The 16860-nt window shown below is 35.9% G+C and overlaps 2 protein-coding genes across 3 annotated transcripts in view; one reads left to right on the forward strand and one right to left on the reverse strand.

The window, feature by feature from the left end:
• Plc21C (Phospholipase C at 21C) overlaps window positions 1–2125 on the reverse strand; it is a 181792-nt gene extending 179667 nt beyond the window's left edge. The window contains exon 1 of one of the 2 annotated variants that reach the window (XM_089635969.1): window positions 1535–2125. In XM_089635969.1, the coding sequence (XP_089492095.1) occupies window positions 1535–1639 (105 nt within the window). In that variant the 5' untranslated portion in view covers window positions 1640–2125. The remainder of the gene's footprint in view (window positions 1–1534) is intronic. The other variant, XM_089635970.1, reaches the window with a different exon arrangement.
• Window positions 2126–5846: 3721 nt separating this feature from the next.
• Larp7 (La related protein 7) overlaps window positions 5847–16860 on the forward strand; it is a 29454-nt gene continuing 18440 nt past the window's right edge. Inside the window, exons 1-2 of the mRNA XM_089635483.1 lie at window positions 5847–5985; window positions 8533–8849. Of these exons, the coding sequence (XP_089491609.1) occupies window positions 5979–5985; window positions 8533–8849 (324 nt within the window). The 5' untranslated portion in view covers window positions 5847–5978. The remainder of the gene's footprint in view (window positions 5986–8532; window positions 8850–16860) is intronic.

Consider the following 16860-nt stretch of genomic DNA (forward strand, 5'->3'; position numbering starts at 1 on the left):
ATAAATGGCTTTACAAAAAATTAATTTACAACAAAATATTACAATCTATTTAGTTCATATTTTAACAGACTTATCTTTAACTTAGTTGGTTCTGCTGTCTCTATAAAGTTACTGTTGTAAGTAACCTTGAACATTGTTCAGTGAATTTATGTAATGTACGTTGTTTATTACTGAAAATAAATCTGTTGAATGAGTTAAATAAATAAATAACTGATCCGATTTCGAAATGGTTTCGAAATTTCGATCTGGTGGAATTTTTATGTTGATAAGTTTGCACCATCGTTCAGTACTTCTGATTATTACGTAGAAGTTTTTAAACAACTAATTAATGTTATTTGATTTCTGCAAAAAACCAACAAACAGATATAATGTGCGTAAAAGAAATATATATTTGTACATCCAACATCACTATATTTGACTTTTAAGTCAACTGTATTTAAGTAAACATAAAGTAGAAAATTAGTTTGTAAATTTGTAGTGGCAAAAAGTCTGAATTGTACAGTTTTTTCAATTTTGAATTTCAAGGTTAACACACCTGTTGTCAGCTCACACGATCATTTAGTTATGTGCTATGGAGCTTTGAAATGTATGCTTAAATGACAAGACACCATGAGCAGAGTAGTGAAATGAACAGTGAAAGTCTATGCATATATATTTAGAGTTTGTAACTGCATATGAAATGTGTGGGATAGTGCGGATAGGTTACTTTGCTGCAGGAAACGAAATGTGATTACGTGTTAAATAATAATGGGCTTATTGTACAGGGCCCGTATAGTACACAACTACTGTTTGCAATCTTTAGAACACAGGCGTTGGGTGGGAATTCTGTCCTTGTTCTAGCGTTATTTAAATGCAAGATGCTCGAGGAACTAATATCTAATCTACTAGATCCAATATGTGAAGCATCATTTGTACACCATTTCATTTCTACAACTTGAACTTGAGTTCAAGAACTCGGCTATGAAACAATCTGCTGACATCTGTGTTTCCTCCCTAATTAATTTTACAGATAATTTGCGGATGACTTTTCTGTAGTTTGTTAAACATATTTATTAAACCACTTATTGAACTCCTTTGTACAACTTTCTATGAAAATGAAACTACATACTTCTATTATACCTACTTATATGTTATACACTTATTATTATGCGCCTTTGCACAACTTACCTATAATGGCGTGAATAAATATATAAACAAATAATTTATTGTTACTAAATCTGGATTTAAGGTTTATATTCTTTTCATATGCTTATGGATGACTAAAATCCAATTTCACGGCTTGTTGTTGCAAGTACTTAAAAAAGTTCCTCGGGAGGAAACAAAAGCCATAAAAGTGTCATTAAAAGGAAATTGGTTTGTTTTGCAGAGTGAGGCACAAGGTAAACAAGGAGTAGATTCCAACAAACTAACTAACTCTAACCTGTTGATATTCTACCCATTTACTGGATGTTGATGAGATATCTATTTATAAAACAACAATACCTCCCCCAGTCCCAGGCGAGAGCGCCTGAAGAGTGAGGAGTACTCAACTCACCTCATCCCACTTGATGAACTTCTCTCCGTCCTGAAGAGCTTTCGAAACTTCAACAGGTCTCAGCTGCACCGGAATACTCGCCGCGTTAGACGCTGCTACTGCCATTATTCACACAGAGTTGACACTCAAATTGTCTTCATCGGTACGTAGCATATACTTCAATGAAAAGCTAACATTTTACACAATCGCGTTTTGACCCGTCAACGGAGTACATGTAAGCACAAATAAACATATATTCCATATATATAATTGCCAAAAGTAACCTTTTCAGTTTAAAATCGAAGCTGTCATTTCAATCGGTACTGACAGGACACTGGAGGCAGAGAACCTAATCACACCCTGCCAGTTATCAATACACTCGAGTGGATATTCAACTATATATTAATTCACAGCGGTAGCACACGCCTAACTTCGCGTCCGAAACAGATTTGCGGAAAATAATCCAAGTCTCCATTGTCACCAGTCACATAAGTGAAATTGAAAACACAGGTCGCGCCGACGATTCCATTCCATTTCTGTGAAGGGTTGTCAGTTGTTATCAATATTTCTACTACCTCTCCACTCGTTCCATAGCATAAATAAACCACTCACTAGATCGATATCTTCGAGCTTTTTGTATGAAACAAATTGGTCCTCTAGTTAATCATAGATATGCCAATATTTAGACAAATTGTATGCGTGCCACAATTCACAATACTACGTCACACACCATCGACGGGGATAGGGAACATAATAATATGGGGAAACTCAAAAAAAGGCGCGACCATAGACAATATAATAGGGAATTCTCGTCATACCAAAAAATCACTTATTATTAATTATTCACATGTAGAAACACTTCAGACACAAGAATACATAGTTTTTATAATTTTCAAAAATCATTTATTAAAGTTATAATGACTTTAAAAACAGGCGCGAACGAAATATTTCAATGCAGCTAAAAACGCCCGGTGATTGATCAAGCGTTCAAGGGCGAACGATGACGTCACTGTTGACCGGCCTGAGTAGATCCTCCAAACCGATGGCGGCAGCGGCGGCAAAGGCGTGACGCAGCACTTGTGACGTAGCGGTCAAAATGGCGCATGACCGTTTTCAGAGCCGAAATAGCACGCAATTTTTAAAACAACTACAAAAAATTGAAAATGCATTTAAAAAAAAAGAAAAAAAAGAGGCACATAATAAAATAATTATCTTTATTGAAATAAATTATTTACAAAATGCACGAGAATTCCCTATTCTCATTCGGAGCCTACTTATTAGCCTGAAATATATATTTTTTAAATATTTGAAATGTCAAAATATCACCTCATGACAGGAAAATGAAAAACTTAGTTATATTTTAAGCATTTTTATTTAATCAAGACAATAAATTATAGATACAGGTTAAATCATTCATGAATAATTTATAACGATGGAATTCTACCTTCCATGATATAATTACATCCAGTACGACCTCACAATACGCACATTCCTGGTAGGAACACAGATAGGTATACTGTCTGAAAAAGAAAATAGGTTCTTTTCTGCAGTGAAGTTGAATTAAGGCTATTACAAATAAGCAAATTTGTAATAGCCTTAGGAACAAAACAAAGAGAGATTCTCACCTTTTTTTAGTTACTAACACGTGTTCTATTTTGTGTTCCAGATGTCAAGAATAAGCGTTGCCAACGCGTAATTCCATAATGAACCACCCGACCTTTTACTTCCGAATGAGAAATGAGAGCCAAATATTGAATAAACAGTATATATTAAAATACAACGACGAAGTTCGAGATCAAAATATCAAACAACCATAGATGTACCACTCAGCCAGTACTAAGCTATCAACAGTTTTTTTCCAAAGACATTCAGAGGTTTTCATTGGTGGATACAGTTAACAATATGACGTCACGAGCCATAGAGATTACCGTGTCTTTTCTACGGTTCCAATTTTCGATCGCAGTTATACCCCCCTGTCCCATGGTATATAAATTGATGTAGATCATAGATATACCATCCAAGTATAAGTACACAACACAATAGGTATAGTATATATAGCGCCATGGACCTAAAAAGCCCTGGACATAGCAATAGTGCGATTTTGTATGAGGTGAGGGTAAATTACCTGGCAGCCATCTTGTGTGACAAACTTTTTTTACTGATTTGCGTGCAAAGTGGTGCATAATAACTGTTATTTTTTGTATTGTTTATGCAGTTATAACAGCGTATGATTTTTTGGGTAGTTCATGAGACAAGGAATGAGATACGTCATCAAAAAAATTAATTAGGTTTTGGCACTATCCATACCTTTTCCCCTTCACCCCGCGGTTTCAAATTGTTCTTGAATTGCTACTTAAAAGGCGCTGAATATATGCGCAAGTACGGTAAGTAGGAACTGGCGTATTTTTTTGTTCAATGATCCAAAAGGGTGAGATTTGTTTTTATTGAAAAAAGATATACTAAATATTAAATTTGTAGTTTTGTGGTATGCATTTCTAGAAAACTTATCAATCACAAATCGTATTATCGAAACGTTTGCTATTTTTTATATGAAGAGATTTTTTGTCTTTTTGAAGTGATTAATTCATGGCAACTAATTGAGCCAGATAAATATGGTTCTGTTTAATATCTGCTTGTACATATTATGAATTAATAAACTATGCATTTTTACGCGATATCATACCGATTAAGGTCATTTTTTATACAAACAGCGCGATATAACTTATGTAAATGATTACTTAGTTATGTGATATTACATATAAACATATTATGATACTTTCAAATACCCCCAAAGAATTTAAAATCTATTGTCACAATTATTTTATCAGTTAATCGGTTTAACCGGTAATAAATTATTTTTAATTGGGAGGAGGTAAAATAGAATCATATAAATAAGTAGTCTAAACGTGGTTATAACCACAGTTTGAAAATGGCATTGAAAGCTGAAACATCTGTAACAAAAGCCAAAAAATACTTGCAGAACTTAATAATTTTAATATCAAAATTTGATTTCAATTAAATTTAAAAAAATACATTAAATGGAGTTCTACGAATTGAACAAAAAAATATTTAGCCCGTCGTCCGACTGGCTCGGTAGGAAATGGTACGAAATTCTACGGTTTTACGGTCTACGGTTTTTGTCAATTTTGTACTGTTACCGAAGCAGTAGGTAAGTATTGTACTGTATAATATATTATCTCCATGAATAGTTAAGTAATAACATAGATCACTGTAGAGATGTATTATAAGTTTGTACAGCGCCCTTGAAGTGATTTTGCACAAAAACGGCGCTATACAAGTCATCCAATTATTATTATTATTATTTGATGGTCTTAGTAAAACATAGGAAGTAAAATGTGTTAAAAAAGTTATTAAATATGACACAAGCAAGAAAATAATTTATGCAGTATGTTAAGTTTTCTTGTAACTGAATCCTATAATTTCTATACCCGCTATATCCGATTTTTTGACAAAATGATCTGAGTATGACATCTTGTTCACATTTTTGCGAGCGACAAGAGGAGCCTAAAATTGAGTTTCAAAAGAGTGAGAAACCAAATCCGCTATATCATACAGAAAGTTATTATCAAAACGCGCTATATCGGATTCAACCAATCACAAGCAGTTATTTTGCCAAAATACAATATGGCCGCCGCTCTGACGCCACGCTCGTGTGTCAAAATGATCTACGCGTGTGTTTCTAAACCCGCCATGTCAGCTCAGTTGACTTTCAAAAGCCTCTATATCACGAATATATATATGAAGTGAGTATCAAAATCCGCTTTATCCATTTTATTTATCGAAATTACTTAATTATTGCTAGACATATATAGAAAAATAAATGCCTTTCGAAATTTTATTACTCCAATTCATTATATAAAAAATTGTAATGCAATTACTTATGTACGCTAGAGATGTGACAGTTTTTTGCGGTTTTCTCCAAATCAATGAAAGTTGATATAGCGGGTATAGAAATTACACGACTCAACTAAATTCCGTGCAGTCGAACACATCTACTATTTCTGAGAACAATATTGCCCAACTGCATGCAATCTACTAAATATATATACACATAATCAATCGTAGAAATTACTTTTTATTTGACTTTTACCGCGTCCCGACTCCCTTCCCAAATATATAATGTTTATATATCTATTCATATAATATTTCAATTGTTGAGCATCCCTTGCTTAATTTAAATATGTATATCCATCAGTGGCACACTTTAGATTGTTGAATAAATCGAAATATCAACTCTCAAAGGCCGGCTGGTTGAGACGACACCATCCCTCATGTTATTCGAATTATCCATAGAAACCATAAAAATCTGTCAATCTATCGCCTGTCATATTCAAATAAAACTCCGAGATCGTGTAGGGAACTTCTCCTAACATTCGTGAAGATTTTGAATGTATTTATTTACTGAATACCTTTAAGCTATACAATATTACATATAGTTTTAATAATGTCAGGTAAGCTTTATTTGTCATATTCAACTACTTGTATCTAAGATATTAGTTTTTCATTTATCGGTGTACATAATTGCACAATTTACTTCACTATGCACAATGTTAAACTGGAACATGCTGTCTATCAGTGCCCTCACTGTTTTTGCGCTAAAATTTTCAAATTAAGCCAAATCTCGACGGTATGAGAAGTAATTATGAACTTACCTTGGGGCAAACGTATTATGCTTCATTTTAGTTGAAATAATAAAGGAAAAACATGGAAAAAAACAGAAAATAGTTTGAGATCGACATTTATAAACAAATTATAAGCGGCCATGTTGATTTCGCTATGATGATGTCCGAACAGCTCGGGAAGTTTTGAAGCGAAAAATTGACCACCACCTAGAGATGGTTCGTGCCTGGGGTAAGGCCAACTTGGTCAGTTTCAACGTCTCAAAAACCCAAGCGTGTCTGATTTCGGCAAAGAGGGAGATCAATGACTGTCTGGTGCAATTTGATGGGAGCACTCTCCCCAATAAAGACTCCATTGAAATGCTTGGAGTTACTATATCAGACCAGCTCAAGTATCGGGGATCCACAGAAGCCCGAGTAAATCAGGCCTCCAAAAAGTTGGGCGTCTTGTACAGGGCTAGGAGATTCTTCAACAGTGACCAGCTGCTGACCCTGTACAAGTCTCAAGTCCGCCCAACTATTGAATTTGGGAGCCACCTTTGGGCTGGTGCCCCAAAATACTTGATAAACCTGCTTGAATCTGTGCAAAGGAGAGCGATCCGTCTGATTGACAATCCGTTGTTAACAGACCGATTGCCTTCTCTGATGCATAGACGCAATGTAGGCATGCTGTGTCTGTTCTACAGGTATTTCAATGGAGCCTGCTCCAAGGAGCTAGCAGCATTGATTCCTGATGCACCGGTGCACGTGCGCGAAACTCGACGGACACGAACTGAACACCCGTTCACGGTTGACGTTGGCTTCATGAGAACGGGCCGTTTTTACGACTCGTTTTTGTGTAAGTCGGCTCGTATGTGGAACGAGCTACCGGCATCTGTTTTTCCTCCCTCCTATAATCCGAGCCTCTTCAAGGCCCGCATTAACAAATCCCTTCCTACAGCCCCTACCTTACTCCGCCTCACAACGCCGCCCAACCGGGTGGTGACATAGTTCCCCTGTCTGTGCACTGCACAGGCAGGGACACTCTTGTGAGGTGTCACATAAAAAAAAAAAAAAAATGCACAGCGACTAGTCGACAGGGGGCGTGGCCAACATATCCGAGCATACCCGAGGTGTTCCGAGTTGCAAAATCAGTGAAACGCGGTGGGCGGTGAAACGAAACGTCAGAAATGGCGTTGTAATAATATAATGTAAACAAACCTTTTTAGAACTACGCTAGGTTTGTGTAACATGGTTTGTGATACAAAAGAAAGTGCCCCCTTTATAGCGCCTGTTCGCGTCAAGGCAAGAAAAACATCCCAGTTTTCAAGTAGTTTAGCGGCTACGCTAGGTTTGTGTAACATGGTTTGTGATTCAAAAGAAAGTGTCCCCTTAATACCGCCTGCTCGCGTCAAGGAAAGAAAAACATCCCAGTTTTCAATTAGTTTAGCGGCTACGCTAGGTTTGTGTAACATGGTTTGTGATTCAAAAGAAAGTGTCCCCTTAATACCGCCTGCTCGCGTCAAGGCAAGAAAAACATCCCAGTTTTCAATTAGTTTAGCGGCTACGCTAGGTTTGTGTAACATGGTTTGTGATTCAAAAGAAAGTGTCCCCTTAATACCGCCTGCTCGCGTCCAGGCAAGAAAAACATCCCAGTTTTCAATTAGCTTAGCGGCTACGCTAGGTTTGTGTAACATGGTTTGTGATTCAAAAGAAGTGTCCCTTTTATACCTATACTTCACTTCGGGTATGCTCGGATATGTTGGCCACGCCCCCTGTCGATTAGTCGCTGTGCATATAGCGACTCCCATCAAGTTCCCGGCCAAAAGTACGATGTAAAATGGCCGCGAAGTGGGATATTTTGATAAATATGTCATATTTATTTTGAGTGTAAAAATGAAACGAAGTGAAATTTGTTCTAAGTGAAAGCTTTGCGCCTGAGAACAATACCACGGGCACAGTTTGAGATCATCAGGAATTAGTAATTATGTCGGGAAAGTGTTAAATTTTACTGGGCACACGTAGTCAGCATATACCGTTAAACTTAATCATTAATCCAGGGGTTTAGGCATATTCTTGATAATATTCATATAACATATATTTGGTATGCTCGAACAAATACTTAATTTTCGCATAGGTACTCTTATTAAAGCAATGACGCAAAAGTGAATGGTGGAAAAGGTCGGGGACGCCCGAGGAAGACATGGCACGATCAAATGAATCAGATGCTATAGTCGGGCCATATCAAGAGTCAGAATAATAGAGGAGTATGTATGTGACGATGTATGAATGTGAATGAGGCAAGGAGTGTGTGTCAAGAGACCGAGTTGTTTGACAGTCCTCTCTGCCTACCCCTGCGGTTCATCCTATAGAATTACTAAACCCTTTGTCTTTTTTCAGAAGCTGTAAATTCTGCTCAGGCCGTAGAAAGTGGAAAAGAAACAGATATTGTTTCTCAGGCCACCCTCAAGAAAAAGCGTCGCCACAGGAAGAAGCAACTTTACGGTTCTATTCTTAAGCAAATGGAATTCTACTTCAGTGATGCAGCACTCTCCAAAGATCGTTTCTTGGCCCAGCTGTTAGAAAAGGATCCGTTTGTACCTCTCGATGTGTTCCTCCGATTCAACAAAATGAAAACGTTGACAAGCAAGGTATCAGAAATTGCTGGAGCTTTGCAAGATTCCAAACTTCTTGAAGTATCACCAGATAATTTGAAGGTTAGATTTTTTTATTTTTTTCTTATTTCTATGTAAGATAATAATATGTCCCTTTAATGCATCAGCGTTGAAAAATGTGCTCAAGACCACATCACTCATTATTTTATTTGAAAATTGCTAAAATCACCTATAAATATGGAAGCCTCACTTAACCCTTAGGATACGACCAACAGTGTATGTACAGAGCTAGGTTTTAGAAGTTTTGAACGCTTTTCAGTATTGTAGATGAAAATTCCTAAGTAAAACGTTGACATTGTAGATGCCTGTCAATTATTTCAAATATAATTTTCAATATTATATTTGGCTTTGAGATATTTACAAAATATTAACCATCTTCTAAGAGTTAAATCTTAGTTACTGTTGTGTTCGCACAAACAGTCTCCAACTCGTCTTGGAAGGAGTTTTATAAATAAGAAGTTCTTTATATTAATCAGGGATTTATTTAATACTACACGTATTATATTGTTGACTCGTTAGTCGACCTAACTAGGAGCTAGCTAAACGGAATCTGGGCCAGTGAAATTGTCCGAGAGCCCTCGCATTGTCCCCGCAAGCTCCATGCACCGCCATCTGTGCGTGCATCTACAAAGCCTCCTAACAGTTACCAAAGAAAGCAATCACTTCAAAAGTTTCTTTGTTTTTAACCACTTTATTAGAATATATACCTACATTACATCTACTAGTTTAGTTTCTTTCTTTATCATTTTACCTTCTTCAGGACAGTATTATTATAAACTAACAAGTACAGACATTAAAGGAAAATAAAGAGAGCAAGAAAGCATTCTAGAGGAGGACAGAGCATCGTATAGAGGTAGATAGGGAGGCAAGGAAAAGGTAGGGGATATGTGGGGAGAAAGGGAACAAATTTAAAATTGCACTTTTGGAATTGAGATCTACATTGAATCAAAGTTACTTTAAATTTAGTGACATTGTGTCCTAGAAAAAATAGGGTTTACCAACAGGAGCTCGTACTTGCCCTCCTTTTGCAAAAAATTTCATGGTCAGCCTTTCAAATAACACAGTTTAATGTAAATCGCCGCTATCAAATAATGTTCTTTGTTGGACAAAAAGAAACAGGTTGACCCTATCTACATTGATTTTTTCTAATATTTTTGCTAGTTGGGATATTAGCCATATCGCTATTAAAAAAAAATGTTAGCGGACAGCAAAGTGCCCATAACATTTTTTACTCCAAATGTGCTAAGGAATAGCTGGTTAAAGTTTGTCGGGTACGTGCCGATACACCCTGTATATTGTCAACATCTGCTATTGTATACATATATATGTATTAATTATGTAAGGCTTTGTGATATGTACGCGATTCCTGAAAACACGAAGCGGAGTTCCTGTCGTCTGATGTTCAAAATGGTATAATAACATTGATATATTATACTAGATTAGCCCTGTCTAGTTTTTTTTTATTTTTTTTTATTTATTTTTTTTATAGTGAATACCTCACAAGAGTCCCAACTGCTCCCGTCTGGAGCCAGTGAGACTATGGCATCCCCAATTGGGGGATGTTGTGAGGCTGAAGGTAAGTGGGGAAAGGAAAGAGGAAGGTGGGGAAGTACCTGGCTATTCAGATCTAGTCACTAAACACGGCTAAAGCCATTTGGAGCAACGTTTCAATTCTGAATGGTGGTCTTACACCAGGGCGATACTGGTAGTATCTTCCACTCTGGAACGTGCCGCAAATATACTATATATTATTTTAATTAATTAATTGTGAAATAGCACAAATTAATCAAATAAAATTTATTTGCGCACGCCGGGTTCGAACCCGCGACCTTCGGAATGGCAGTCCAATGCGTTACCACTGGACTATGCCGGCCGTCATTAAATTAAATTCATTTAAAAAATAACCCCATGTAGGAGTAATTTCACAATTCAACTCTCCATCGAATTCCGCCGCCTCGCTTAGAAAGCCTAGATAATATAAACATATGTTCCATACAATATAAAACACAGCACAAGGCTATTCCTCAAATCTCATCATGTAGTTTGTTCCTTTGTCAGCCAATAGAGACAGTGTACGTCACAAATATGGAGATGAACTTAACAACCCAACTCACGAAGCAAAACCACGGAGAATTTGTTCTCAGAGGTGTTGTAATATGGACATAAAGCAATAAAGAAACTAATACTTCAGCAGACTTTTTGTGCTGAATGAGGGCTGAATCAGGAAAAGAATTAATAAATAATACAAAATGGTTTTAATTTATTTTATTTGTGTTTTTGAATTCTGCAAAGGTCCTATAGAACCAAAAACGTATACATTTTTATTATTGTGCATAGGTTTTTTTTAAATTTTACCATAGTATTTATATAGAATGCTATATAATTATTGAAGAAAGCAACACTTTGTGACTTGACATCATTTTATTTTATGCCCAGTCGGGCTTTTGCATGCATTTTAAAACAGAATATATCTACATAGTAAGCTATCGAAAATTATACAAAATAAATTAAAGCTGATGAATATAAAATAATATTAGTAAAACACGTAACAGTAAAATAAAAATTATAGAAACTAGAACAACACTACATATCATTAAATAATTATACTACTATCATTAAATGAAAAGTTATTTTGTTTTCAACCACTTTGTTAGAATTAAGACATTGTGTCAATTAGTTTTGGTTATACTCAACCTTCTTCAAGATAGCATTATTGAAAACTAACCTAAGTACTAAACGACTTTACATTAAATATAATGTAAGATTAACATAAAGAGAGAGATAAATCATATAATGTTGCGTATTCACAGGCGAGCTGAACCACGACTTATGGGAAAGGAACGAAGAAACCTAATATTGCTTCGTTCCTTTCCCATAATTCGTAGTTCGACTAGCGTTCCGGTTCGTAAATGAATTAGCAGCAATGATGAGGACAGAGCTTCCGAGAGCGTATTGTTGAGGGGTAAGGGAGGGTGGAGGTTACATGATTACAATATATACTTATGTATTTATTTACGCCCATTAAATAGGCTTGTACGTATTACATTTATGTACTTTATACAATATATTCATAAAAATAAATAACAAAGAAAGAAAAAGAAAAAAAATTTCAGCCATGGAATAGACTCCATATCAGACCGGCTCAAGTATCGGCTCATTAAAATTAAAATACTTCACACAGGATATAAAGCATCGCAAATAAATAATTTATACTTTTAGAAATTAGAAAACATGTTAATATACAAGCAGACATAAAAAACAATTTTTTTTTAATCAACTCTCTTTTAAATATTTTCCCACTCAACTGGTCTTTCCCGTCTAACGATATTGTAATTCCTAATTCTGATAAACCCCGCCCACTCTAACCTCTCCAACCTCCTTCCACTTCTTCTTTCCAATTGTAATCTATATTTAATTCTAATATAACTTCGATGAGGTGAACTTCGTTCATGAAACACGTAGTGGTTGTATATAATAAAGTGATGTAAACAAAGTTATTTGTTTTTGAAATAAAGTTTAATAAGATTACATTACATTATCTATTTCCGTTGTATATCAATGCATATGTACACAATAAAATGTTAACATTATATTTATTTATTTATTGGACAATTTGAATAGCGTCGCTTTTGTATCACCTCAGGGGCGCTATATTGTAATAATCTATTTACAATATATACTCACCCTCTCTCTGTGAATGACCTAATATGTACCTATTAAAATGTAACTGTTATTAGTATCACTTAAACTGGGCAAAGCCCAAGCAAGTGCCGCCCGCAGGGACTAGCAGCAAAAAACCCGCTGAGCGGGTTTTTAACTGCTAGTTATCAATTAATACCTGATCAATCCATAATAAACTTGCTTAAGTTTTCACACAAAATAATTACCGGAAAAACAGGCAAAGCTTTGCAGTCTAAACGTCAGAGGCCACTTGCAGTTAGATATATTTGTTTGCGGTGAAAATGGTTAGAGCACACGCGGTTTCCTGCTGATGGTACCCAGTTATAGTCACATAATTGCATACGAATTGCTTCTAACCATTTCTCCATTTTTTCCAGTTTGTGGGGAAAGTTAAGGGCCCGTTCCCACTTCCGTTTTAAAATCGGATGCCCTAGCGGCTGTAGAGGATGTATGGAGCTGTTCACACTTGTCTGACACGATTTGAAAACGGATCCAGCATTTTGTTGTCGGATGGATCGCCAGCGCTGCGGGTCCGTTTTAAAATCGTGTCGGAACTCGCTCGCTCATAGTTTTGTATGGAGCTGTTCACACTTGTCGCCTAGTCGTTCCGGCAGAGTCCCCACCACACCCCGACCCCTCCCCTCCCGCTCACAGTCGCAAGGAAACCGGCACGCTGCGTGCTTATATTCGGTTATTTTGTTAAGTAAATAAATTAAAACTATAAAAATGGATAAGGAAATAAATCCCGAAAATTTAATCCACTGGTCGAAGAAAGAGTACCGACTTTTATTAAAAATTGTTATTTTTATTATTTTTTTGTTTTTTATTTTGTGTGTGTAGCTGCTGCTTGCCAAGATACAGATTCTATTGGAGAAACGAAATAGTCGGAGAATTTTGATTGTATCTTATTTGCAGTAGGACCACCACGAGTAATGTGTGTTTTTGTGCACGCATCGGATGCTCCACTGGGGTCGCATAAGTACCACATGACAACAAGAGCTTCATTGCGCATGATCGTCTACTGAAGAATGAGCAAATAAAATGTTTTTGTTGAATCGACAATAATTTTTTTTCGTATAGTAGGGTCATAGGGTATCCGATTTTAAAACGGGACCCGCCTCCAATTTGAAAACGGAAGTGGGAACGGGCCCTAAGCGAAAATACACAAAAAATAAATAAATTAATTAAATGACTTAATTTTATTTCTATCAATTATTCTGCAAAAAACCGAAAAGGCGAATCAGATATTACCCGCGAGGCAATACAACCCTGACTTAACCGTTTGAGTGCCAAAAAATTCATACAGTTGCTTGTAAAATGCCACCAAAAAAACATTATTTTTTATGAAACTATATATTTTTTTAAAACCCCATAAATTCTTTGAATTTTCAAGGATTTCGATGATTTTTTCGGTGTTTTATTAAAGAATATTGGTTTAGAATCACGCTGAGGAGGATCCCGAAGTCCAGGCGTTTCGAAAAAATGAGAATTTTCAGTAGAAAAATTGGTTCCGGGAGGTACATTTGAAAATGAGTAATTTCCGGTGTTACTCTCCATTTCTTGGTCACGATCCGAAGAATTACTGGAAATTCACATCCTGCGGCTGGGAAACACAGGTATGACATCACTGACATCACTCTTATCAGAGCTACTCTTACTCGAACTTGAATTAGAGGAGTGGAAATCGTCGTTCCCGCTGTCAGACATTTCAGAGGACGCCCTCGACGTTATATTTTTTCAATTAACTAAAATAAAAAAAATAATAAATGAATCTGAAATTTAAACGGTTTACTACGATCTTACAACTATTAAGATAATATTAGAATAATATTTACCAACGCCGCAGCACCACACCCGACGTACGCGCTAATCAGAACACGACTGACGCAATCGACGGAAATTGACGATCGACAATCTTCGTTAAAACACGAATCGACGAAAGTCGACGATTGGCAATCTAACGGTTAATACAACCCTAAGTTGTGATAACTTACCGATGGAAAGATAAGCCATTTCCTTTCCTATATTGGTTTGATGGGAAGGCTGACAGAGATATTGAAAGAAGGGTAAATGCAGGTAATTCCGTTAATGGAGGACTGAACGCCGTTGGCGCTAACAAAAAATTGTCCAAAGAACACTCCATTAATGCTGAGGATCTTTTCTTATCCAGTGCACATAACCGACAAACACCGCGTTTTGGAAAGCTTCTGTTTTCTTCTTCTGTCATCGGTTCAACTGCCCGACCGTAATTCACTTTGAGAAAAACATTTATATCTTGCGGTAAATGTTTGACATTTGATTTGACTCTAGCATAGCTCGAAGCTCGATGCTGACGACTAAGTGGTAAGAGTGGGGGAAGCGATAAGGCGCGTCTGTCGTAAATTTTACGACAGCGCGCCCGCTGGAAGGTTAAACAGCTTGCTATTTGTATGGGCCTTGCTAGTAATAATCCATGGGAAGTTTTGCCGTTTACCCTTTTTGACATTTTTCAGAGAATCTCTGATTTGCTCATCCTGGTGGAAGATGGTAAGGATAAAGTTTAGATTAAATTGAACTAAATTTAAATGACGAGGTATTAGGTGGAAATATAGATTGAAGAAGTTATTTAATACAAAGCTGATGTTAAACCAGAACCTATTTCTTAAATCCTAATCAGAGAGTAACAAGTAAAAATAATAAAATTTTAATTTGTGGCCGTGAACCCCTGAACAAAAGATTTTTTGTGCAATTTTTTAAAACATGTATCCTTAAGTGTAAACCACTAAAAACAACACCAGCAGTGTGAAACCAAAGGAGCAGCACCCTCACCTATTGTCTATAATGCAAATCTTGGAAGTGGAAATTAACCCACTTTCCGATATCCGATCGTGCTGAAACTCGGCGGATAGACTCGTTGTCGATGACAATACATTCTATCATACACACCCAACCGAGATTTAGCGCAGCTGTTAGCGTGGTTGACTTCAGTCCCTGGGGAGAAAGGTTCAATCCTCAGTCAAACCGGCCCAAGAGATTGCGCACCTAAGTTGAAAATAGATGTTTTTTCCCTCGGTGTCTCTTATGTGGAGCTAATGTAAAACCGTGAATGATTGTATTTCTTAAGAAAAATAATACCTTTATTACTAAGCAGTTTACGATGCAAATTGCTATCCATCACAAAAAGGTAGCCATTTTCATATAACGAACATAACAAGATTGCAATATACTATATAGTAAAATTAAAAACAACTTTAAGAATTTGTATGAACAGAGTAAAATCGTTATGAATTATAAACCCAAAAAAAGACCTCTGTCAATAAAACCTTGGATAACTTCTAATATCTTAGAAAACATTAAAAAAAAAGATTCATTGTACAGAAGGTGGAAGAATTTTCCTAGCAATCAATTCTTTGAATTGGAATATAAAACTTTCAGAAATAAGGTGACAAAAGAAATTATTAAATGTAAGTCTACCTTTTTTAACAATAAATTCAAAAATTATTTTGGAAATACAAAAAAAACTTGGGATGAAATAAATAAATTATTAGGACGCAAGTCCAAAAGTAGTTGTGACGAAATAATCTCGAAATATATGTTAAATACGAATAATGAAGAAACCGTAGCAGATAAGTTTGTTGAATATTTTACAAATAGTGTTAACTCTATGATACATAAATGTGATTATTTAGCATCGACCGTCAGGCCGAATGAAGTGCAACATAGTATGTACCTACCCAGAGCTACCTGCCAAGAAATCAATATTATTGTTAGCAAATTAAACAATTCAAAGTCACCAGGGATTGACAACATTCGAATGTTTGACATTAAGACACATATTAATATTTTAGGGCCTGTTATAACACACTTTATCAATTTAATTTTATCGCAAGCAGTAATACCAGATGAACTAAAAAGTAGCATCATTAGGCCAATTTACAAAGGGGGCAAACATACAGATATTCAAAATTATAGGCCAATAAGCATATTGCCAGCCCTAGAAAAAATACTTGAAAAATACATTTCCATAAAACTTAATAAATATCTAGAATCTTTCTCTTTGTTGGATCCCAACCAATATGGATTTCAAAAGAAAAAAAGTACGGAAATGCTGCTTCAGGAATTTTCAAATCACATAAATTATGAATTAAATCTAAAAAAACAAGTTTTGGTTTTATTCATAGATAACTCTAAGGCATTTGATACCATTGATACAAATAAACTATTAGAAACACTGGAGGCAATAGGAATTAGAGGAAAGCTGCTAGTTTTATTAAAAAATTTACTAACTGATCGACAAATAAGAGTAAAAATTCTTAAAAAATTTAGCAAAAGAAAATATATCTCAACAGGTGTTGCACAGGGGTCAATTCTAGGGCCAACCCTTTATATTATT

This window comes from Hesperophylax consimilis, chromosome 9 (assembly GCF_061612785.1).
Source record: "Hesperophylax consimilis isolate HC1 chromosome 9, BYU_Hcon_1.0, whole genome shotgun sequence".
NCBI lineage: Eukaryota > Metazoa > Arthropoda > Insecta > Trichoptera > Limnephilidae > Hesperophylax > Hesperophylax consimilis.